We start from the raw sequence: 21,419 nt of genomic DNA on the forward strand, positions 1-21,419 counted from the left end.
GGGCGGGGCTTGGGGGGGGCGGAGGGAGGTGGAGCTGTGAGCCTGAGACTACAGAGGCGGCTTTGGAGGCGGTCCTGTTGGTCTCGCCCCTGAGAGATGATTGGCTGACCTGCTGGGCCCAGGATGGGTCGGGGGCGGGTCCATTTAAAGACCTCGGGACAAAAGCGGTCGCTGTCTATGCTCGGTGCAGAGACAGGTGCAAGCCCAGCTGGGCTGGGTCCTCCGCGTCACCGAGCCCATCTCCTGGGGGATGGGGTGGGCTATGTTTCCTTGACGGACTTTTGAGAGCCCCCACCCCCCGGCGGAGCGGAGGAGACCATGGCCCCTCAGGGCTCCCGGGTCGAGCTGGAATTCGGAGGACCCCTGGGTAATGGGGCAGAGAGAGGGGGTACTCGGGGCCAGAGCTATGCGAGGGAGAACTGGAGGCTTGAGCTATGAGCGGGGGTGGGGGCAGGATCTGAGGATGAAAGGCTGTGAGGGGTATCGGGAGTCAGAGGATCTAGGAGTTTGCGGGGAAGTGTCAGGAGAGGGGGCTGAGGAGGAACCAGTTCTGGCGGCTGCAGAGCAGGGCCTTTGTGGCATGGAGGACCGGGCGGACTCGGTGGAACAGGAGCAGGATCCTCGAGGGGACCAAGACAGAAGTCAGAGAAGGGGGCCGAGGGCTGAGAACGGGATGTGGAAGACGGCGATGGGAATGCTGAGGGGGCCCTGGGTATGACAGGGCGCCTGTGGGGGTCCGGGAGAGTTGGAGAACGGACCCCCGACGCGACTGCCCCCTTCCCCAGGCGCTGCGGCACTGATGCTGCTGCTGCCCGCCACCATGTTCCACCTCCTACTGGTAGCCCGCTCGGGCCCGGCGCGCCTCCTGGGCCCACCCCCTTACCTGCCGGAACTCGAGGAGCTGTGGAGCCCGTGGGCGCTGTTGCTGTGTCTCACCTGGCTCGGCCTGCAGGCGGCGCTCTACCTCTTGCCGGCGCGCAAGGTGCGGGCTCGGCTCGCGGACGCGCGGGGGAGGCGGGCGGAGAGAGGGGGCTCAGCGAGAAGAAAGACACCCTCAACCCTTAGCGCCCTTTTGTGCCCACAGGTGGCCGAGGGGCAGGAACTGAAGGACAAGAGTCGACTGCGCTACCCCATTAACGGTGCTTGGGGGCTGGGTCCTTGCGCGGAGTTGCGGGGATGGGGGTGGAGCCCCAGGCCCGGTGGGGAGGTCTGTGGAGATGAGCCCGCGACCCCAATTTCAATTTTGTGCCTCTTTTACGCCCAGGACAGACGTAGGGGGTTCCACTGGCTCCCTCCACACCCCTCCTCCCTCCACTTCCAGCATTGCTACCACTCTATGCACCAGAGAAGTGGCTGGGGTGACCCTCCGAAAGCTAAAGTGTCTGACTAATGGCTCGGGACAAGGTCTGCGACCTCCCTGGGCTTTAGGATGTGTGTGTGTGTGTGTGTGTGTGTGTGTGTGTGTGTGTGTGTGTGTGTGTGTGTATTTGGGGGTGGGGCGGAGGGGGAGGGGCGCAATCCCCAGGTCTCACTGTGTGCTGTGGTTCAGGCTTCCAGGCCCTGGTTCTGACAGCCTTGTTGATGGGCCTGGGGGTGTCAGCCGGGCTGCCCCTGAGCGCGCTCCCGGAAATGCTCCTGCCCTTGGCCTTTGCGGCCACCCTCACCGCCTTCATCTTCAGCCTCCTTCTCTATCTGAAGGCTCTGGTAGCCCCTGCCTCTGCCCTGGCACCCGGGGGGACCTCAGGTGAGAGGAGTCCCAGTAGGGTGTGGATGGAGGCAGATGGGGGTGCTTGCTTGCACCTCACCCTCCATTATTCTCCAGGCAATCCCATTTACGACTTTTTCCTGGGACGGGAGCTCAACCCGCGCATCTGCTCCTTTGACTTCAAATATTTCTGCGAACTGCGGCCTGGCCTCATCGGCTGGGTATGCTGGGCATGGCTAAGTGGGCCTGCAGCCAGGAGGAGGGGTGGGATGGGTGAGCAGTGCCTGGGCAGGGCAGGGCCAATATTGTGCTGACATAAATCATTAATCATTCATTCCACAAATATCCGTTGAGTCCACCGTGTGCCCAAGCACTGCTCTAGGTACTGGGAGACAAAAGAAAGAGAAGTTCCAGGAAAGAAAGAAAAAAAATCTCTGTCTTCATGAAGCCTACATTCTAGTGGGAAAGACAGACAAAAAATAAGTAAAATATGTATCGCATGTCAGGGGATGCTAAATGCTATATGGAGAACAAGCAGCGAGGGAGTTAGGAGAGCAAGTGCAAATTTAAATAAAGCGGTCAAGTGCAAAAGGAGAAGAGAGTGATCCTGTGCTGCTTGCTGGTCAAAGCGGTACAGAACTTCAAACTGGTCACTGGGTTTAGCAACCTGTCACTGGTAGCCTTGAAAACAGGCCAACTGTGGTTTTTTTGTTTATAATCACCCATACTGGACTGTGGTCAAGATTTCCTGAAGGGTTTCTTGGGCAAGGTCCCTGTCACCCTGGAAACTATCTCATCCAGAGACGGGAGGAGTGCTGGGCACCCATCACAGATCTAGTCTTCAAGGCTGTTTCCTCATGTGTGAAATGGGATAAAGTAAGAGCTTCCTCCCAAGATTATTGTGAGATTAGAGGTGGTAACCTGATTGACAGCCTCAAGCCCAGTGCTACCAGAATGGGGGTGCTCAGTATAGGCTGGTTGCCACCTAATCATTATCGAGTACTTACTAGGCGCGTAGTGCTTCACACACATAATGGTCCATGACTATCTCCCTTTTCTACATGGAGGTGGGGAAAATAGGCTTTAGAGAGGGTAAGCAGCTTGCCCTGGTGGCAGAGCCGAGATTCAAAACCAGGTCTGTTTTAACTCTCAAGCCTGAAGTATGCAGTCGCCCCTACAGTGCTCTCCCAAAGGGAACACTACAGGACACGGCAAGAGAAAACAGGTCAGGAGGTGGTCCAGTGCAGTCTCTCTGCCCCTGGGTACAGGGGCCGGAGCCACTCAGCAAAGGCCTGGAGAGTTAGTGACGGACAGCTGAGAGAAGGGGACAGGCTGGCCACTGCCTTTCCAGGCGCTGCCACCTCTGTGGAGATGAACTGGGAACAGACTGCCCTGTCTCACCCTCTGTGTAACCCCCAGGTCCTCATCAACCTGGCCTTGCTGATGCAGGAAGCAGAACTTCGGGGGAGTCCCTCGCTGGCCATGTGGCTGGTCAATGGCTTCCAGCTACTGTATGTGGGTGATGCCCTTTGGCACGAGGTGAGGCAGGACTGGGCTAGGGAGGAGAGGGTGCCTGAGGACCTCGTGGGGACTACGCCAGTGTGTCTGCATCCTGTCCCTGCAGGAGGCGGTCCTCACCACCATGGACATCATACATGACGGGTTTGGCTTCATGCTGGCCTTTGGGGACCTCGCCTGGGTACCCTTCACCTACAGCCTGCAGGCCCAGTTCCTGCTGTACCACCCAGAGCCCCTGGGGTTGCCCCTGGCCTCGGTCATCTGCCTCATCAATGGTCAGTCAGGAAGGGGCAGCATTCTCCCTCCCCCTTTCATTCATTCACTATTTATTCAGCACCCACTAGGTAGGTGCTAAGCCTCACACCCTTCTTTAAAGCCAAGGGCTGGGTCCTGGGTCTCCTGACAGACTGAGTCTAGGTTGTGGCTAGTTGATCAGGGTCAGAGAAGGCCCCTGACTGCCTGCTCACGCTTTCTCCCAGCTGTTGGTTACTACATCTTCCGTGGAGCCAATTCTCAGAAAAACACCTTCCGGAAGAATCCTTCTGATCCCAGAGTGGCTGGTGAGCTGGGTTTCTGGGGTGCCATGAAGTGAGGTCGGGCAGCTGGACTTCCAGGGGGCCCCCATCCCACTATGTGTCTTTCCCCAGACCTTGAGACCATCTCTACAGCCACAGGACGACGGCTGCTGGTGTCTGGGTGGTGGGGTATGGTCCGCCATCCCAACTACCTTGGAGACCTCATCATGGCTCTGGCCTGGTCCTTGCCCTGCGGTGAGTGGTTTGGGTTGGCACACACCAGGGGCCGTTAAGTGTGTGAGGGGCAGAGGTGGAGTGGTCAGCACAGGATGCCCAGTCTGGGTGTGGAATGAACAGGGTTCCACCCCAGTGGAGGGAGTAGTCAGGGAGCTGGGGATGGACTCAGGGTATGGCTGGGCCAGACCTCTGTGACAGCCTGGCATGCCAGCACTCCCTGCAGACCTTGGACCTTTCACCATGGAGCCCTGATGGCCCCGTGAGCCATTAGCTGTAGAAACCTTTGTGAACTGGGGGGCTGGCTGAGTGGTCAGAGAGAACCCTTTTCCCACAGGGGTGTCCCACCTGTTGCCCTACTTCTACCTCCTTTACTTCACTGCGCTGTTGGTACACCGTGAGGCCCGGGATGAGCAGCAATGTCTGCAGAAGTACGGGCTGGCCTGGCACGCATACTGCCGGCGTGTGCCCTACCGAATCGTGCCCTACATCTACTGAAGCAGCTCCACGTGTCCCAGGTCGGGCCACGTGCCCACCCAGCTGCCAGCACACCCAGCACCAGGAGCCTGGACTCACCTGGCACTCAAGGGCCTACAACCCTACCCTGCTCGGAGCTCCGACAGGCAGGGATGAACAGCCTGTTAGGTGGTTGGAGCAAAAGGGGAAAACGAAGCCAAAATGGAGTGGGGGGGCTGCTCTTCCTCCTTGGATAAACATCTGGAACGCTTGGTGCTGCTTCTCTCCCTTTCTACGGCCACGTTGTTTAAAAACTGGCTGGATCAGCCCCGATCCAGGGAGAAGCTGACAGGTGGTCTGTGGGCCTAAGCGTCTGGGGGTGGGTGGCACAACAGCTGTCCCTCAGAAATGGGCACTGGCGACAGGGCAGATCAGTCACAGCTTTATTAATGACAAAGAGTGTCCAGTTCAGCCAAGGAGCTCCTCAATGAGAGTCCTACGGGCAGGTGGCAGGGGGCCTCCCCAAAGCTGCTCCAGCTCCCCAGTGAGGGCTGCCACCTCCACGGCTGCCACAGTGTGGGCTCGGTGGGCCCTGGCGCAGTCTAAAGCCAGGGGTGTGAGGGCCTCCTCATTTTCGTTGGTCCAAGACAGCAGGAACTGGCACTTCTTTCGGGCCCGATAGAGGCGATCTCGTTCCTCAGGGGCCACAGCTTGTTTCCGGGCCCGGCCCAGGGTCTGTGCCAGGTCCGCCAGTGCTGCCAATGTGTAGCCTTTCTGGTTGGCCAGGCCCTCACCCAGCAGGATGCGGGCGGCCTCGCGCATGGCACCCCGTGTGCCCAGGGGTCCGGGGGGATGCTCGCCTGCTTCCAGCACGTGGGCTGCGGCCTGCAGGGCCTCCTCGGTAGAGGCGAAGACTTGCTGTGCGCCCAGGACTCCAGAAACGCTGAGCAGCGTGGCGCAGAAGTCAGAGAGCAGTGCCTCGTCGCCGCCGTGATACAGGGCAAGAGTGTGTGCGTAGGCGAACAGCACGTTGGGCAGCTGGAAGCGCACGAGCGGTGACGCCCGGCCCCTGCTCAGGCTGGCCAGCGTGGGGATCCGGGTGGGCACGGCGGGAGGGCAGGCCCCGGGGACGTCTCCGAGAACTGGCTCGGCAGCCCCAGGCTCATCCTTCTCGGGTTCCGGTGGCGTCCTCGCAGGGGACGGCTCCAGCTCCTCGGCGTCACAGCCCGGGGCATCACCCAGCTCCTCCAGAAGCCGCGGCCCGACGCCGCGACACCACCACCAAGGCCGCCACGGGGGCAGCAGCCGCCCGGCCTCGCCTCGGCTCAGCAGCCGCTCGAAGGCCGCCTTCTCGGCCGGGGCCAGCCGCTCCCAGAGTTCTGAGAGGCCGCCGGGCGCCGGACCAGAACTGAGGCCTGCGTCCTCGGGCTCGTCCTCCTCGGTCTCACGTTGCTGACGCAGCCGGTGTAGGGCGCTGGCCAGACGGCTGGGAGAGGCGCTGCGACCGCGCAGCTCTCCCAGCACCTGGTCACGGTAGAAGTTTTCGGCGCAGGTGCCATGCGCCCGGTAGCACCGCAGCGAGCAGTAGGGCACGTTACAGCGAGGGCAGGTGTAGCGCGCTGGCTGGGCCTCCCCGGCGGGGCAGAAACCACAAGGCCCGGCCGGCTCCATGGCAACTGGCGCCGCACACCATCCGCAACGCTCCAGGGCAGCAGATCGGAATCTTCCGGCGCTTCTCGGTTACTTCCGCCTCTTTGCGGGGCCGACCGAGCGCTTAGTCAAAGCTCTTCGAGGACTCTCGTCACTTTCCGCCCACACTCGGAAGCCAAGCCCCACCCCTCTCTTGAGCCGCCCTTGGGCATGCGCCGGAACCGGTGGGGAGGTACGAGCTCAGTCCCGCGCTTCGGCGGAGCCCGGCCCTGCGCGGTGGGAGCGTAGGGAAAGTGCGTCCGGTGGACGCCTCGCCGGTATCAGCTCGCCCCCTAGTGGTTGCCTTTTTAGCACTATAAAGCGCTGCGGCAAAACCCAATCTTTGCTAACAATCTACTCTGGGCCACTAATTGTGTCAAGCCCTTGGGAGATGAGGCGTCCCTACGCTGAAGGGGCAGCCATTCTACTAGGGGACACAGACAAAGGGGAGAGTGGAAGGCGGCCAAGGTGGGGTACCTAGCCTAGACTGGGTGTGTTGGGGGCATTTCCCCTCTTGAGAAGAAAGGAGCATTAACAAATATTTGAGCTCCTGCTTGACTTCCTTATCCAACTTTGAAGTGCAAACTTCACACTAGGCGGCGAAAACACACTGAAGAGCAAAATGAGATGAGGTTCCTGCCCTAATGGAACTTACAGTTTGTGGTAGAGTACGAGTGACGACTCACAAACTGTGCCAAGCACTGTAAAGCCTCGATCCATGGCACCCCTAAAAGTAAGCTCTGGTTCTTTGGTCCCTCACCTCACTCATACCCAGCCCCACCTCTAGTCAGTTCTGCCTTCGAAATACCTTGTCTCTATCTCAGTTTGGATCATCTGTTTCCCTACCAAGATCTGGATGGATCTGAAGAGTCTTGCTCATTTTTGCATCTCCTTCACCACTGGTGGTCTAAGCTACTTGCTCAACTGGATGACACCAGCTTAACTGGTTTCCTTTTTTCTTGCCAGCCCTTCAGAAAAGTCAGCCAGAGAAAATACTAGATCACCAGTTAGAACACATCAGGCCCTTGCTTAAAACCCTGACCTGCACTTGGACTCAAACCAAACTCCTCTCCACATCTGACAAGACCCTGCAGGATCTGCCACACACCTTTGCACACAGGTCTCTTGGCTGGAACTCTCACCATCTCACCACTTGATCAGCTCCTGTTTCAGGTCTCACACATCCCATAGTCAGTGACCTCCCCTAGGATAGTTATCTGTCCACCTGTCACACTCCCTTTTATTACAGCACCCTGCTTACTTTCTGAGGCCATTAACACTTGTAACTATAATTTCCTTGCTTTCCTCACAAGACTCTAAACTCCTAAAAGGGATGGGGGCCAATGTCTCTCTAAGAAGCTCACTGTCGAACTCAAAAATAGCCAATATATCTGTGCACTTTCTAGAGGGCAGGTGCTGATCTAAGCACTTTCCGTAAAATCCTCAAAGCAACTCTCAAGAGATGATGGCAATGGACTTCCCTGGTGGTCCAGGAGTTAGGACTCGGCGCTTTCACTGCTGGGGCCCCGGGTCGATCCCTAGTTGGGGAACTAAGATTTCACATGCTGTGTGGCACAGCCCCAAAAAAGTCAGCCAGCCAGTGAATAAATGGAACAAGGATCCAAACTCAAGGCAGTCCAAGTCTAGAGCCCAAGGTCTTTACCCCATAGTATGCTGTATTCCAAGAACCAGCAGGCTCAAAAGGCTTAGCAGAATGAATGAACGGGTATGCACGTGCTGCTAGGAGGAAACTTGAATCAGCCCGAGAACTCCAATTCTGGGAACACTGAAACAATCAACTGAGCCACGCCACCTGTGATTAGGTTAGCAAGTCCCATCAGGTAATCAGAACAAACAAAATCACTGCAGTACTAATGTAATCAGGCAATACTTTCTGAAGCTGGGGCAGACCAGACTCCTGGTCTGGATTCTACTAAAGCCACAGCTGGTTCCAGATGCAGGGAAATGCTAGACTGGTGTTCCCTGATACACCTTCTACTCAATCAATATCTCCTCTTCATTGCTGCCACTATAAAACCTCCCCCACCACGATGGTTCCTGCTATCTTCTGTTTAAAAGAAAAAGAACAAAAAGAAGAAAATATTTGGAAGTTAACTATCAAGTTATTTGGCATTGGGATTGGAATTTTCCTCAACTCTCCATCTGAAGGGCTGGCATTTATGGTTACCAATTACCAATTTTCACAGGAAGCTTTTTTTTTCTGATAGTTTACCACTCCTTCACCTCCACCCACACATCCCTGCCAAGCTGCTGACTCGACACTGCCAAGAAAACCAAAATGAGGCCTCACTGTTCTTCATACCACCAGCCTTAGAAGCCACATCTCTCCCTGACGCTCTGCACATGAAGATGAAACAATGAGATGATTGGGCTAAGTGACTTTATTAGAGAAAGCCAAGATGACAACGGACTTAAGAGTTGGCATTGGGGCCCTTCTTCTTGCCAAAGGTAGGCACAACATTGACAAAGCGCCGGTTGTACTGCATACGCCTCTTGGCCCGGCCCGTCTTCTTCTTCTTTTTCTCTTGTTTGGCCACCTGGAAAAAGGAGGGATGATGAAACCTGGGTTGCCTCCTCCATGCCTTCCCTCAGGTTCATCGCCAGGAAGGGAGAAAGCAAACAGGGCAAGAGCCAAGGGTTTTGGCTTAGCTGTGCCAGAAGAAAACAAAGTCCAAACAACACCGCTAATACTCTCACTTACCTTTGGTGTCTGACCTCTTACTTTCCCGGCTCGGGCCAGGGAACCATGGACTTTACCTGTGATAGGAAAGGAGGACAGCAAGCAGTTAGAACAAGAAGGCCCCATCCAGCAGAACCCTTTCTCCCTCAACTCAAGTTTAAAGACAAGATGGACCCAACAGGGAATGAAAACAAAGTCACAGAGATTTGAATTCTAAGAATGTCTAGTCTGGTACATTCCGGGGTGTCACTTCAGAATTTTCCAGCTACTGACCTTAAGACCCAAAGAGCACTTTGGAGATCTGGTCCGTCCTCCTGATTTTAGTAAGTAAATTGGGACACGGACAAGGATCTTATCTAGTAAGTGACAAATAGAACGACACTCTGGCTCAGTCTCCCATGGACCTCTCAAAAGTTCGTTTTCAGAGAGGTAAACAGGAAGAACCACCTGGGACTGAGCACACACCCAACACCCATGAGCTTACAAAGCAGTTCAAAACACAGACCTCCCCAACTCACCTCCAAGCATGCGGCCGGCTACTTCCAGAGTGCTCAGAGCCTCCACCCCACACTGGCCCAGGGTAGCCTCATCCTCTAGGGGCGTGCCTGCCATGAGCAGGACTTGATCTTCTGGAGCGATGCCCTCCAACGAGGCTACATGAGCCTACAGGGAAAAACGAAACTCAGCGTTCCCGCGGCGGGCGAAGATGAAAAACACAAGACCCCAAGGAGCACCAAAGAGCCTTACCTTGATCTGGGCGACCGTCTCCTGGCCGGTCACCTCAAGAGTGTGTAGCACCTGGGCGCGGACAAAGAGCTGCATGTTGGCGACTGAAAAAAAAAGGGGAGGTTTTTAAGAGAAGAAATACTCTGGGCGAGAGGAGGGTCAGGAAATGGGTGGCGGGCCGGGGACGACGGCGCCGAGAAGTAGCTGGTCTCGGGGTCTCTCGTGGGTAAAGCCGGCCCTACCAGGGAGGTCAGACGGGGACTGGCCCGGCAGAACAGCCCTTCTTCCCCTGCTTTTCCCGCGTCCTCTAACCTCCCGGCCAACCTGCGAGCCCTTCGGATCCATCCGTGGCACAAACCTTACCTGAACCGCGGAAACCGTTGCCGCTACCGCGAAAATGGAGTCGAGAAAGAGGAAGGAGCGAGGGCGCGCACGACCTCGCCGCCTGCTGCGTGCCACGTCACTGCTGAGCGACCGCCAAGGCCTCTGACTTTAGTACCGCCCTAGGCCTCCTGGCTCCGCCTCTTTGTGCTTTGCGCAGGCGTTCTCTCGGTCCCGGGGGCAGGGCGAGCCGGAAGGGGCGGGACCAGGCTGGTTGCGCGCGCAGAAAGCGAGTGTACGGGGGAGTTCAAGATGGCAGCTACCATGTTTCGGGCTGTGCAGCGGGGCTGGAGAACCGGTGTCCCGCCGTGCTGCGGACTGCGACGACTGGTGAGAGCGCTGAGCCTGAAGCTGGGGGCAGAGGGCTGGGTGGAGGCTCACTGTATTTCTTGTAGTCTAAAAACCGCGTCCCTACCTAGGGGGCACTTTTCTTGAGCTCAGATAAAAGATTGACAGGGAAGGTGGCAGGGCCTGGAGCGCGTTTCGGAGTGTGGGGCTTGAAATATGATTGGAGGACAACTTGAGTTAGTTAGAACTGGGAGGTGCTGCACATAGACTCTCGCGGCCTAGTTTTTTGAAGGGGAAACCGTACCAGAGTGTGGGAATTGGCCTCAGATCGTTGGTGACACTTCTGAGAACCTAGGACTCACGATATATAGGCCACTTCATCTTCTCATCCTCTTTGTAACCCTGGGGCCTATCAGGAGTCCAGGGTATCTGTTGGGAGAAGTATGGGAGGACAGACTCCGGAATGTGACCTTAGATAGATTGTTTGCTAATGTCTTAATCTTTCTTGGTTGTACACAGTGGGGTAATAAAATACCTAACTTGTCGAATTAAACGAATTAAGTGAAAACAATACGTGTAAGCACTTAGTGCCTGGTGGTGTCCATATGAGGCCGAAACATTCCAGGTGAGGGAGGGTCACTTCGAATGAGTGTGAGTGGGAAATTATCATGATTGCTGAAAGAGCCTAACCCAGAACTAGAATATTTCAGTAGAATCTTCACAGGAAACTTTAAAATACTGAAAAATGCCGTATTGGTCACAGTTACTCAGCTTTTCGGATGTATACACACACTTCTCACTTGAGTCCCACAAAAATCCTAAGAGAAGCAGGCCCTTCCGAGTTCCTGAATTTCTTTTTCAGTCCCACTTGTACCCTGCACCCCGGCAAACTGAAGTCTGGTGCTTTCCTACCTCCAGCCTTTTATGTTTATACTATTCTCTTTGCTTGTCATGTTTCCTTTTTCTACTTAACTGAAGTTCTCCCTATTCTGGGGTGGCGGGTGGGCCGTGGGGGATGGGTGTGCTGATGGAGAGATTTTTTTTTTTTCGCCCCTCGGAGCCAGACCCAGGGGCCTCCTGATTACCCCAGCTTCGTGGAGTCTGTGGATGAATACCGTTTTGTGGAGCGCCTGTTACCGCCGACCAGCATCCCAAAGCCCCCAAAGCATGAACATTATCCCACTCCTAGTGGCTGGCAGCCCCCCAGAGGTGAGCTGGGTGATGGGGATGGCTTGAAAGCTGCAGGGTAACATCCTGCTCCCTAGAGGTCTATCTGCCCTGGCTGAGGCTCTGTACTCCCCAGAGGGTTCAGGACTTGTGTTGAGATTTCTCAGAGCTAGCATCTGTCTTACATTCAACAAAGGGCCCAGGATCGGAGACCTGATTTGCTAGTACCCATCCATCCACACTACTGGGGTGAGGTCTTCCCATGTGGGAAAAGTGAAGCACAGAGAGAAGACCCAATAATTTGGACCCCTACCTCCACCTCCGGCCATATTGAGAACACAGCTTGGGAGGTGGGCAGTTCTGGGTCCAAATTTGGCTTTGCTGTCCATTGCCAGTATGGTTGAGTTAGTCACTTAGCTTCTCCCAACCTCAGTTTCAGCAAAATAGAGATCATCTGCTCAGCACATAAAGCATGTCATGCAGAGCCCAGCCTGTGGTAGGTGTTCACTTCTTATAAACCCCCATCCCTTTGTGCCAGAGATTGATTTTAGCCTCCCCTACCCAGTGGAGAAGGGCAAGGATTGGCTCCAGAGGGGGACTCAAAGATCCCGGGAAGCATAGCCCTGACCTCATTTCTTCTTGAGCACCTTCTGGTGTCAGGCCTGTGCTGGGCCTTGAGGTACCAGGGTGAACAAGCTGGTCCTGGCTCTGAACTTAGGGAAAGAGCAGGTCTCCTGATCTGAAGTCTGGAGGTGGCTTTGCCGTTAGGTTCACTGACCCCCTGCACACTCTGAGGAGAAAGGCCTTGGCTGAGGTGAGATGAAGTCTGGGAACATTTGACTTATCACTGTCCCTCTCTGTCATAGACCCCCCACCCAACCTGCCCTACTTTGTGCGACGCTCTCGTATGCACAACATCCCAGTCTACAAGGACATCACGCATGGAAACCGTCAGATGACTGTGATCCGGAAGGTGGAGGGGGACATTTGGGTAAGTGGGTGGGTGGGTGAGGGTCCAATTCTGACCTTTCAGGGCTGAAGGGATGGGAACCCTCTAGAGGGAAAAGTCTGACCAGGCCTGATTCATCATCTTCCCCCAGGCCCTGCAGAAGGATGTGGAAGATTTTCTGAGCCCGCTGCTGGGGAAGACACCTATCACCCAGGTCAATGAGGTGACAGGTACCCTTCGGGTCAAAGGCTACTTTGATCAGCAGCTCAAAGCCTGGCTTCTGGAGAAGGGCTTCTGAAGCTCAGCTGAGCAGCCTGCACGACCAGCGTCCCCTTGCAAGTGCAGTGCCGGGGATCTCCGGAGGAGGGGAGTGGCTGTTGAGGCAGCTAGGGGAAAGGGCTACAGAGACCAGGGCTGAGGGCCTTGCAGCAGGCCTTGTTTGCATAAAGGAGGAAATGGGACTCTGTATAGGTGCCAGCACTGGGGGAGGGCTGTCTAGTCTAATATTGGAGACCCACCAGGAACAGCCAAGCTAGGGGGGAGCATTAATTCCTCTGCCCCCCTACTTTGGCATGTTCCTGCTTTCCCTTCATTGGAGCTCCTTGGACTCAGCTTTTGAAGCTGTAGAGGTTGTTGACTGCCCCTCTGTTGGAAGCAGTAGCCCAGCCCAGTTTACAGGAGGGTAGCACAGGGCAGACCCACTGGGCATCGGTCCGTCCTTCCTTGGCCCGCAGACCCTCACTGCGCAAAAAAATCCCTGAGCCCTTGCTCTAGGTCAGACCTGACTTGGTAGAGGCTACAGAGAGCACAACATGACTCAGACGTGTGTCCTGGAGGTCTTCAGCCGCAAGCGTAGTGCACGTCAGCCCCTCGGCTCATTCCTTTTACCCATGGAGAGGCAAAATGGCCAGTTACCTCTGTTCCATTCCATATTAAGTTGGGTCTGACTGGGTTTCCAGTTCCAGCAAATTAAGTGATTAGCTTTAGATGGTCTGCCCACAAGGGGCTCCTTGAGAGCTCCTAGCAGCCCAGCACAGGGCCATCCTTCCCGGGTTGCTGACCTAGTATCAAGGCTGGACAGGGGGGTTGCAGGCAGGAAGATGCTGACCTTTTGTCCCTGCCATCCCATCCCACCCCAGCCAAGGAACCTTCACACTTGCCCCATCCTTGGGAGTCACAAGGGCCAAAGGCCTGAGTTCCCACCCCACCTCAGCAGCAAGCTGGCTTAAGACAGGGTTCAGAGCCTGGCTCCCCTACTTGCTCTGACCTAAGGCAGGGTACTTAACCTTTCTGGGGTTCAGTTTCTTCATATGTAAAATGGGTGTATCTTCCTAATACCTTAAGATTCAACATTGTGCCTAAGAACAGTGCTGGCTTGTGTAAATAAACCCTCACTCCTGGAGATTCCACACCACTCTCGAGTCTACGGCCTGAGTTAAGAAAAAGGAGCATGGCACACTGATCCTATCACACCAGTTCCACCAGTCATTAATGCAAGTTTTTATTTGGCTGTATATACAATTTAAGCTATTAAAATTTGTACAATATTTACAAATTAAATAATCATCTGAAACTGTCTCCAGCAACTCCTGTAATACAACACTGAGGGGCAAAAGACAGGGGCAGGCAACGCCTTGGCTCCTGTCGTCCCCACCTGGCCCAGAGCCTTTTCTAAACTGGAAAGACAGGGAGCTTGGCACTCCTGCTCCCCTTTCCCGGGGTCAAGCATTCAAATTCAAAGACAAAATTTAAGCCAAAAGACAGAAGCAAGGAAGTAATTCCAATTCTTCTAAACTCAAGAAAAATTCTGTAAGTTAAGAAGTTGCCTTCTGTAGGTTCTGGGGCTTGCAGTGGTTCAGAAGCAGCCACAAGAGCCCTCAGCCTAGAGTGAGGCTGCACAGACCAGGGACAGTCTCACCTTGGACAAACTGCAGGGAGAAAAGGGCCTGGGGGGGAGGGGCAGAGCAGGGCCCTTCAGTGCTGCCGGCTGCTCCTCCACCCCAGACATTCCTTCCCCTGAGTTGTGTGGTTGCCGGTAAGACATGGAAATGCCACAGGGCACAAGGGGGCACAGCTACCACCACAAAGGGCTCCTGGGGAGTTCGGGTAAGAAAAGGACATCAGTACCAGTCTTGGTGGGTGGGCCCGGGAGCAAGTTCCTGGCCTACCTCCAGCCCCTTGAGTCCACACTTGGGATCGGGAGCTAATACTGTTCGGCACTGCAGCGTGACTCCACACACAAGGGGGGCTCGGAGGGGCTCCCCTTCTCCCAGAAAGGGGTTGCGGGGAGGGGGGTCAGAGGGCTTCTCAGACACTGCACCTTCTGCCTTCGTGGCCCCAGCAGAACACAGGGCTCAAGGGTTGGAGAGGAAGGCTGGAACTGACCCAAGATCCCCATGGCTGCCCGGGACTGTAAGGGCTGGAGTCAACTGGGGCCTCAGGCCTCTTTCTGCTCGGTCAGATGCCACCTCCTCTGTCTCCGAGCTGGGGGTTACTACTCCCTGGTGCAGATAGAGAGGGAGCTGGCACTTGGTGGCAGGACGTGTTCCAGCGATGACTGCTCAAGAGTGGGGGCAGGGGCCAGGACTGGGGCAGTGTCAGTGGGCAACAGGGGACTCCAACTTTTGCAGGCGACGGCGGCGGAGCTCTGCTGCGTCAGGCTCCCCATCCTCAGGCAGCTCCTCGGTGCCCGCTGACTCAGGAGCTGGGGGCAGAGAGGTCCAGAAGCGGAACCCAGAGAAGTCCCCTGCCCCACCCCACTGTAGGCTGACCGCAACTACCTGAAGGCTTTTCAGGTTCAGGGGCTGGTGGGGAGGCTCCCAGGGATGGGGTGGTGGCCTCAGAGCTGGGGGTGCTGGTGGAGAAGGCAGCAGTGACAGCTGTAGGGGCAGTTTCCTCAGTGGGGTTGGCTGAGGTGGCAGGCCGGGGGGGCCTAGGAAAAGAAGGGACAAGAGGAGGGCCTTGGCATCCTGGCACGACTCGAGAGATTCTGCCCTCCGTGAGCCTTGCAGGGTGCACTCCAGCGCCGATGTGCCTCGCAGCCCCAGTGACCGGCAGCCACGACTGAACACATGTTGAATGAATTCTTGGAATTCTATACCACAGATTGATTGTAAACCACTTGCAGGCAGGGACCGTTGGCCTTGTTCACTGTTACACTGCAGAGTTGCCACTCTGAGATGCCAGGCACCTTCCAGAGTACCGACTAAGACAGTGCACTGAATTAACACACAAAGCACGCAAGTCTCAGACTCAAGCTCCCCTCCAAGTCTGTACCGACATTGCTGGGTGCCAGGCACTCTGTATATATCCCCTGCGAACAGGAATTAGAACTCTATTCAAATAAGGTAATGAAGGTCACAGAGCAAGTGAGTAATAAGATCAGGACTTGAACTTGGGCCAAGCTGGCTCCAAGTGACTTTGTATTTGCTGTCTCTGATCAGGGGCAGTGATTCCCAGTCAAAGTGTCACCCTGTGTCAAGAGAGTATACGTGATTAAAGTACTGGGAATTATATAAAAGGACAAGATTCAAAGATAGCTCTCTAATACACACCACTCCTCCTTAGATCCAGACAGGCCTTCTACAGTGGGAGGATAAAAAGGCAGCAAGAACCCCGACACCGTGGGTGTGCCTACAGATAGAATGCCTGAATCGACACGTTTCACAGGGTGGCAGGGGAGAAAAAGGCCCAGAACCACAGCTGGGGCCTTCTCGGCAGCCCCACACCCCTGCTGCCCACCCTGGCCCCCGTGTAGACGTACCCGAGGGAGGCGAGCACGGTGAGGTACTGGTTGATCTGCAGCATGGCGGCATCCAGCAGCGTGTGGATGTTGCGCAGGCTCTGTAGCCGGGCCTCCAGGTGCTGCCGCTCGTGGCCTTCCAGAGCCCGCAGCTCCTCTGGGGTCAGCCCAGCAAAGCCGGCAGGAGGCACAGGCATCGGGGGGAAGGCTGGAGAGAGAGGCTCAGCCTGGGCTGCCTGGGCCTGACACACCCCCACCTCCCAAAACAACCCCAAGAGCGGCCCAGCTTACCAAAGGGTGGAGGCAGTGGCATGCCCATCCAGGGGGGAGGGAAGGGGAAGCCTGGGGCGGGGCCGGCGTCAGGGGTGGAGGTCGAGCCAGGTGCTGGGGCAGAGGCAGCAGAACCAGCTGTGGCTGTGGCTGCCGCACCGGGCCGAGAAAGGGCTGCAAAAGAGCAAGAACAGGAAGTTAATCTGTGCTGAGGGGCCTCTGCTTCCCTTCTTTCCACCGCCCTGGCTGGCATGCTACCCAAAAGACTCACCTGCACTGGTGGACGGAGGGGCCACAGCGTCTCCGGAGCTGGGGGGAGGTGGGACAGGAGGAAAGGGGCCCATGGGGGGCCACAGCGGGAACATGCCTGGAGGGAAGGGAGGCAGGAGGCCCTGGGCGACTGCAGAGAGAGGAAGGGTGGTGAGAAAAGGTCCAAACTGAGATAGAACCAAATCGCAGGCAAGGGACCGGGTGTTGGGGCTCTGTCCTCTGCTCCCACGGGCCCTCTCTGAGCCCAGCACTGATCAGACATGACCGCTATCATCTGCGTCTCTTCCTGTGACCAGCCCCCCGGCCCCAGGCTGAGCTTCGAGGGCAGGGACTCTGATTCACCTCTGCATTTCCCACTCCCAGTCTGGGGCGAGAACCCAGCAGTGTGCTGGATGGCCAGATGAGGGCCACTCACAGTTGGGGGGCTGGGGCAGGAGTGGCGGGGGGTGGGGGGCAGGTGGTGGCCCCTGATCCGCGGGCTCAGGGGGCGGTGGTGACTGGGTCGGCAGCGATGCCCGAAGGACATCCATACGGCAGGTGGGGCAGGTCTGCTGCCGCTGGAACCAGGAGCGCAGGCAGCTGGGGGTCAAGACCAGGCAACAGTTAGCAGGTGCCAAGGGGTCTGCCTTCCAAAGCCACTCCCTGATGTGCAGGCTGCTCAGGGCATGTCCACCTGGTGTGGAAAATGTGGTTGCAGGGCAGTCTCTTGGCACCAGTCACCATCTCTTCTCGGCAGATGATGCAGACATTGTCCATTGCCTGGAGTTCCTCTGGGGTGGCGTCTGGATACCTGGTTAGGACAGACCGAGGACACGTCAAGACCAGAGCTGGAGGCAGGGGCACCTGGGGCAGAGCTTGGGCGAGCAGGTAGGACACGGCCACTTACAGTGTGTTCATGTTGCGGATAGCTCGGCGAGACATGATGGCATCTGTCACAGCTTTCTTGAACTGCCTGAAAAAACAGTTTCAGTAGAAGGAGGGAGACGGAGGGGAGGGGAGAGAGCTGTGGCAGAGCAGGACTAGGCTCACCTCATGGCCAGGTACATAGGCCGGATGGCAAAGAGAGGGAAAGTGTGCACCTTGATCATGATGGTCATGAAAGCCATGTACAGCAGAACCTTGATAAAGCCTGGGGGCAAGGGGTGCAGAGAGCGGCAGGTCACAGGACCTGGTAGGCAGGGCTGGGGACACTGGTGCAGGTCAGGGGAGGTCCAGGCTCATCTCACCTGTAAACAGCTCCGTGTAGAGCATGTACACGGCCTTATTGTCCCAGGGATTCTCGCTCTGGAGGTCCACAGAGTGCAGCACGTACTTGATGAAGATGGTGAGCACCATAGTCATCAGGATGGCATACTGGGGGCGGGGGACGGACATAAGAACACAGGCCCCATGCTCCAGCCACACTGTGTCCCCAGGCCTGTGCGCAGCGGAGTGCCACGGTGCAAGCACAGGCTTGGACGCAGCCGGGGTCCTCCTAGCTTCTCCACTCACTAGCTAGTGTGACTTTCAGCAACTCGTAGACCTCTCTGAACCTCAGTTTGCTTGTCTGTAAATGACAGAATTAACTGTTTCTTTATAACAACGTTGTTTTGCTGATACAAGTGCTCAGCACAGGGCCCGGCATACAGTAAGCACTCAACAGACGTGAACTGTTGTCACTGGACACGTTCCTCCTCTGCTGGGGACACACCTCCCCAGCTGTCCACCAAGCTAATTCCTTCTGTCCATCCACAGCCAGCTCCTCTGGCACCAACTTCCAGGAAGCCTTCCCTGAGCGCCAGGTCAGGGCTCCTCCTCCACACGCGCCTTTCTGTGCCGTCCCCACTCTCCTAGGAGTGCGTAGAGGGCAGGGGCTGGGGCTGACTGATGGCTGCTCCTTGGTGGCCCACACGGGCTGGCCACAGAGCAGGTGCTCGATAAAGGTTTGTCAGGGCACAACAGTGCCACCTTGGGCTTGTCCTCCCAACCTCCCAAGCCAGTTTTACCTCAAAGCCAAACACCAGCTGCACAGAGGCCCCACGGGTCAGGATGCTGTGATAGGCATGGCTGACGAAGAGGAAGTCCAGGATACCCAGGAGGAACATTAGGGCTGTGGGGACCCCCCAGATGGGAGGTTGGTGGGGTCAGCCCAGGGCCTGACAGCCACTTCCTGCTCTAAGACCGCTCCCACCCTCAAGCCCACCACGGCCCCAGCCATCTAGCCAGGTGGGCACACTCCACTGAACCCGGCCCCCTGGGAACTCCAGTTCTGCCTAGGGGTGGCCCAAGCTCCAGGTGAGGAGGCAAAGAGCTAAGGGGCGAGGCAGTTGAGAAGCCCTGGAGTGGAACAGGCAGAGATGATGCAAATTAACTTCCTAAATTATCTTTCCTGTACAGCTGAGGGCCGAGGGCAGCCTGTGCTCTATGGTACAGGTCCACGGTTAGTGACTTTTCATGTTCCAGTCCTTCATGGTGCCTCTTCTCCCTCCAGCTCCCTCCTCTCCACTCCCATGGGTCTCACTCACAGACAATGCGGCAGTGAAAGAGCCAGGAGATATTGGGGCTGCGTTCCATCTGAGGCAGAGGAGAGAGGGGGCCCATCAGGAAGGCTGGGGCTCACCCCATGTCCCCAACCCAGCCCTCACTCCACAAGCCTGCCCTCCAGCCCTCTGTCTGCTCCAGAGAACCCCCGACCCAACTCACAAAGTCCACACGGTCCTCAGCCAGCCAGTGAAAACACTTGAGGAAGAGGAGGAGAGTGAAGAGCGCAACAAAGCGGGGGCTGAAGTCATCCCGAAAAACAGTGAAGGCCAGACAAGTCTCTGTGACAGCATACCAGGAACGTTCCAGAAGATGCTGGAGGTTGGGCAAGGAATGATGTGGAACTCAGACATTCTGCTTGCCCAGCTCCCTGCCCCGCACCTTTGGAGCCATGAACATCTCACCTCCATCTCTGCTGCCCTCAGCTGTCCGAAGAACACCTTGCCCATCACCTTGCCCAAGAGGAAGACAAGGACGAAGGCCTGGATGTACAGGACCTAGGAGTGAGGAGAGGCTATGGTTTGAGGTCACTTTCTGCTTTGCTCTGTCCGGGGCTTATCATTCAGGAACCTCTCCATAGCCCCATCACAATTTGTTCCAAGTTAGGCCTGGCAGCTACTTCACTTGTCTCCTACTTACCTGACCTTTAGCCCCACCCCTGTCTCAGACTCCTCCTCCCCTCCCAGGGAGTTCCTCCCTCCCTGAGCCCTGAACTCACTGCCATGCTGGGGCTAGACTTGGTCAAGTACACCACGGTGGGGTAGAACTGGTGCTTGAGGTAGTAGGCATGAGCCACCACGGCCCCGGTCAGCGCCAGGCTGGCCGCCATCATCACGGCGGTGCGGAACATTGCCCTGGCCTAGGGACCTGCAGGGGGAAAGAACTGTGTGATGCCCATACTGTGCACACCTAGCACAGTGCCTGAGACGCAGTGCTAATAAACAGGAGGAAGAAAAGGAAACCTCACTTCTTCCTCACCACCATCGCATCAAGAATAGCATATACTCCCCCATTTTACAAGTTAGAAGACTGAGACTCAAAGGGGTTAAGTGGTCACACTGACGCAAGGCCAGCAGCCTGGGTTAGTCTTGTTTCAAATCTAGGGCTCTTTCCACGCCGCCTGCCAGACCGCCGCCTCCAGGGAAGAATGAGGAAAGGCAACAGAGTCGAAGGAGGAGGGAACTGCTCCTAGTGCCCCTAAAGTGACGGTGATGGAGTGGGATGCAAAAGCAGAAATCTCCCGCAGCGGGAACGTGCGGCCTGGACCGGGAGAAGCCAAGGCGCTGGGGGGCGCAGCCGGGCAGGCGACAGCGCCGGTGACAGCTCCGCCAGGGTGGGCAGCTCCGACGCGCGCCCCGCGGGAGCGGGCGGGGTGCGTCAGCCTGGAACCCTGGCGCTCCCCAACCCCCGGGGCAGTGTCAACTCGGGGCACCGGAGAAACGGCCGACCGTCAGGATGCAGGGGCGGGACGGAGAGGGTCGCCTCCACGGTCGCGCACCTGTAAACGCCAGGAGCTGCGAGCGTCGCAGGCGGGGCCGGGACTCTGAGAGCGGCCGCGCGGGCGCCTGTCTACGGCCAGCTGACAGGCCGAAAGCGGGCGGCGGGGCTGAGGGGGCGCGCCGACCCCGGAGACCTGAAGGGGAAAGATCCAGGTCCCGACTCCAACCCCAACCCGGGGCCGACCCCGGCCCACTCACCAGGAGCCCAGCGCCGCGAGCCCGCTCAAACCCCGCGACTGCGGAGGCGACTCCGGTTAACAACACTCCCCACCCACTGCGAGCCGGAACTTCGGGGGTGAGACACCTCACTTCCGGCGGGGCGGGGAATGGATCGTACCAAGTGCCGCCTTCCCTTGCCCGCGCAGCACGCTCCCCGTGGTGCCGGGAACAGTAGTCCCACTACCCAACTGGGGTTCGTGCTCACGGTTAACAGATGGGAGAGGTGGTCTAAGCGGAATAGGGCAATCCGGAGAGGATTAGAGACTCCCTATTTATTAGTCACAGATGGTATCGTCTCCACCTCTGAGTGGACTCAACCTAGCGTTGGATTCTCAAAGCGGCTGGATTGGGGCTGGGGGGGGGGGGGGGCATTGTGCGGACCGTACCATTTGGAGGGGTGAGTATGCAAGGGACAGACATTACAGGCTTCAGAGAAATAAAGTGTCTTAGATACTCATTCCAGGGGGATTCACAACAGTTTGACGAATCAGATGCTTTCTAAGAGAACTGGATTCAGGAAAGAAACATATGTCTCCTCCTAGATCACCCCCTAGTTGTGTGGAGTGAGTT

The 21,419-nt window shown here is 56.9% G+C and overlaps 5 protein-coding genes across 5 annotated transcripts; 2 read left to right on the forward strand and 3 right to left on the reverse strand.

Annotated features, from left to right (window-relative positions):
- The first annotated feature begins 36 nt into the window (after positions 1–36).
- Positions 37–4,700, forward strand: TM7SF2 (transmembrane 7 superfamily member 2). The gene is made up of 10 exons (XM_059069230.2): positions 37–367; positions 786–982; positions 1,085–1,139; positions 1,550–1,744; positions 1,823–1,926; positions 3,125–3,244; positions 3,330–3,498; positions 3,703–3,783; positions 3,871–3,993; positions 4,310–4,700. The coding sequence occupies exons 1-10, from the start codon at positions 319–321 to the stop codon at positions 4,468–4,470; spliced, it is 1,254 nt and encodes a 417-aa protein (XP_058925213.1). The 5' UTR covers positions 37–318; the 3' UTR covers positions 4,471–4,700.
- A 157-nt stretch (positions 4,701–4,857) lies between these two features.
- ZNHIT2 (zinc finger HIT-type containing 2) lies at positions 4,858–6,246 on the reverse strand. The gene has a single exon (XM_059069236.2). It carries the CDS (start codon positions 6,097–6,099, stop codon positions 4,897–4,899), a length of 1,203 nt encoding a protein of 400 aa, XP_058925219.1. The 5' UTR covers positions 6,100–6,246; the 3' UTR covers positions 4,858–4,896.
- A 2,255-nt stretch (positions 6,247–8,501) lies between these two features.
- Positions 8,502–10,058, reverse strand: FAU (FAU ubiquitin like and ribosomal protein S30 fusion). The gene is made up of 5 exons (XM_059069254.2): positions 9,908–10,058; positions 9,566–9,648; positions 9,337–9,481; positions 8,840–8,895; positions 8,502–8,675 (listed from the first exon to the last, which is right to left on the reverse strand). The coding sequence occupies exons 2-5, from the start codon at positions 9,638–9,640 to the stop codon at positions 8,550–8,552; spliced, it is 402 nt and encodes a 133-aa protein (XP_058925237.1). The 5' UTR covers positions 9,641–9,648; positions 9,908–10,058; the 3' UTR covers positions 8,502–8,549.
- A 14-nt stretch (positions 10,059–10,072) lies between these two features.
- On the forward strand, positions 10,073–13,907 carry MRPL49 (mitochondrial ribosomal protein L49). The gene is made up of 4 exons (XM_059069253.2): positions 10,073–10,255; positions 11,278–11,422; positions 12,247–12,371; positions 12,481–13,907. Exons 1-4 carry the CDS (start codon positions 10,178–10,180, stop codon positions 12,625–12,627), a joined length of 495 nt encoding a protein of 164 aa, XP_058925236.1. The 5' UTR covers positions 10,073–10,177; the 3' UTR covers positions 12,628–13,907.
- On the reverse strand, positions 13,806–21,183 carry SYVN1 (synoviolin 1). The gene is made up of 16 exons (XM_059069213.2): positions 20,829–21,183; positions 19,850–19,998; positions 19,536–19,628; positions 19,294–19,446; positions 19,116–19,164; positions 18,597–18,700; positions 17,838–17,964; positions 17,641–17,740; positions 17,498–17,563; positions 17,285–17,401; positions 17,027–17,190; positions 16,613–16,741; positions 16,363–16,515; positions 16,093–16,279; positions 15,110–15,261; positions 13,806–15,033 (listed from the first exon to the last, which is right to left on the reverse strand). The coding sequence occupies exons 2-16, from the start codon at positions 19,979–19,981 to the stop codon at positions 14,927–14,929; spliced, it is 1,833 nt and encodes a 610-aa protein (XP_058925196.1). The 5' UTR covers positions 19,982–19,998; positions 20,829–21,183; the 3' UTR covers positions 13,806–14,926.
- Positions 21,184–21,419: the final 236 nt, after the last annotated feature.

The sequence above is a fragment of the Kogia breviceps genome, chromosome 7 (genome assembly GCF_026419965.1).
Source record: "Kogia breviceps isolate mKogBre1 chromosome 7, mKogBre1 haplotype 1, whole genome shotgun sequence".
NCBI lineage: Eukaryota > Metazoa > Chordata > Mammalia > Artiodactyla > Physeteridae > Kogia > Kogia breviceps.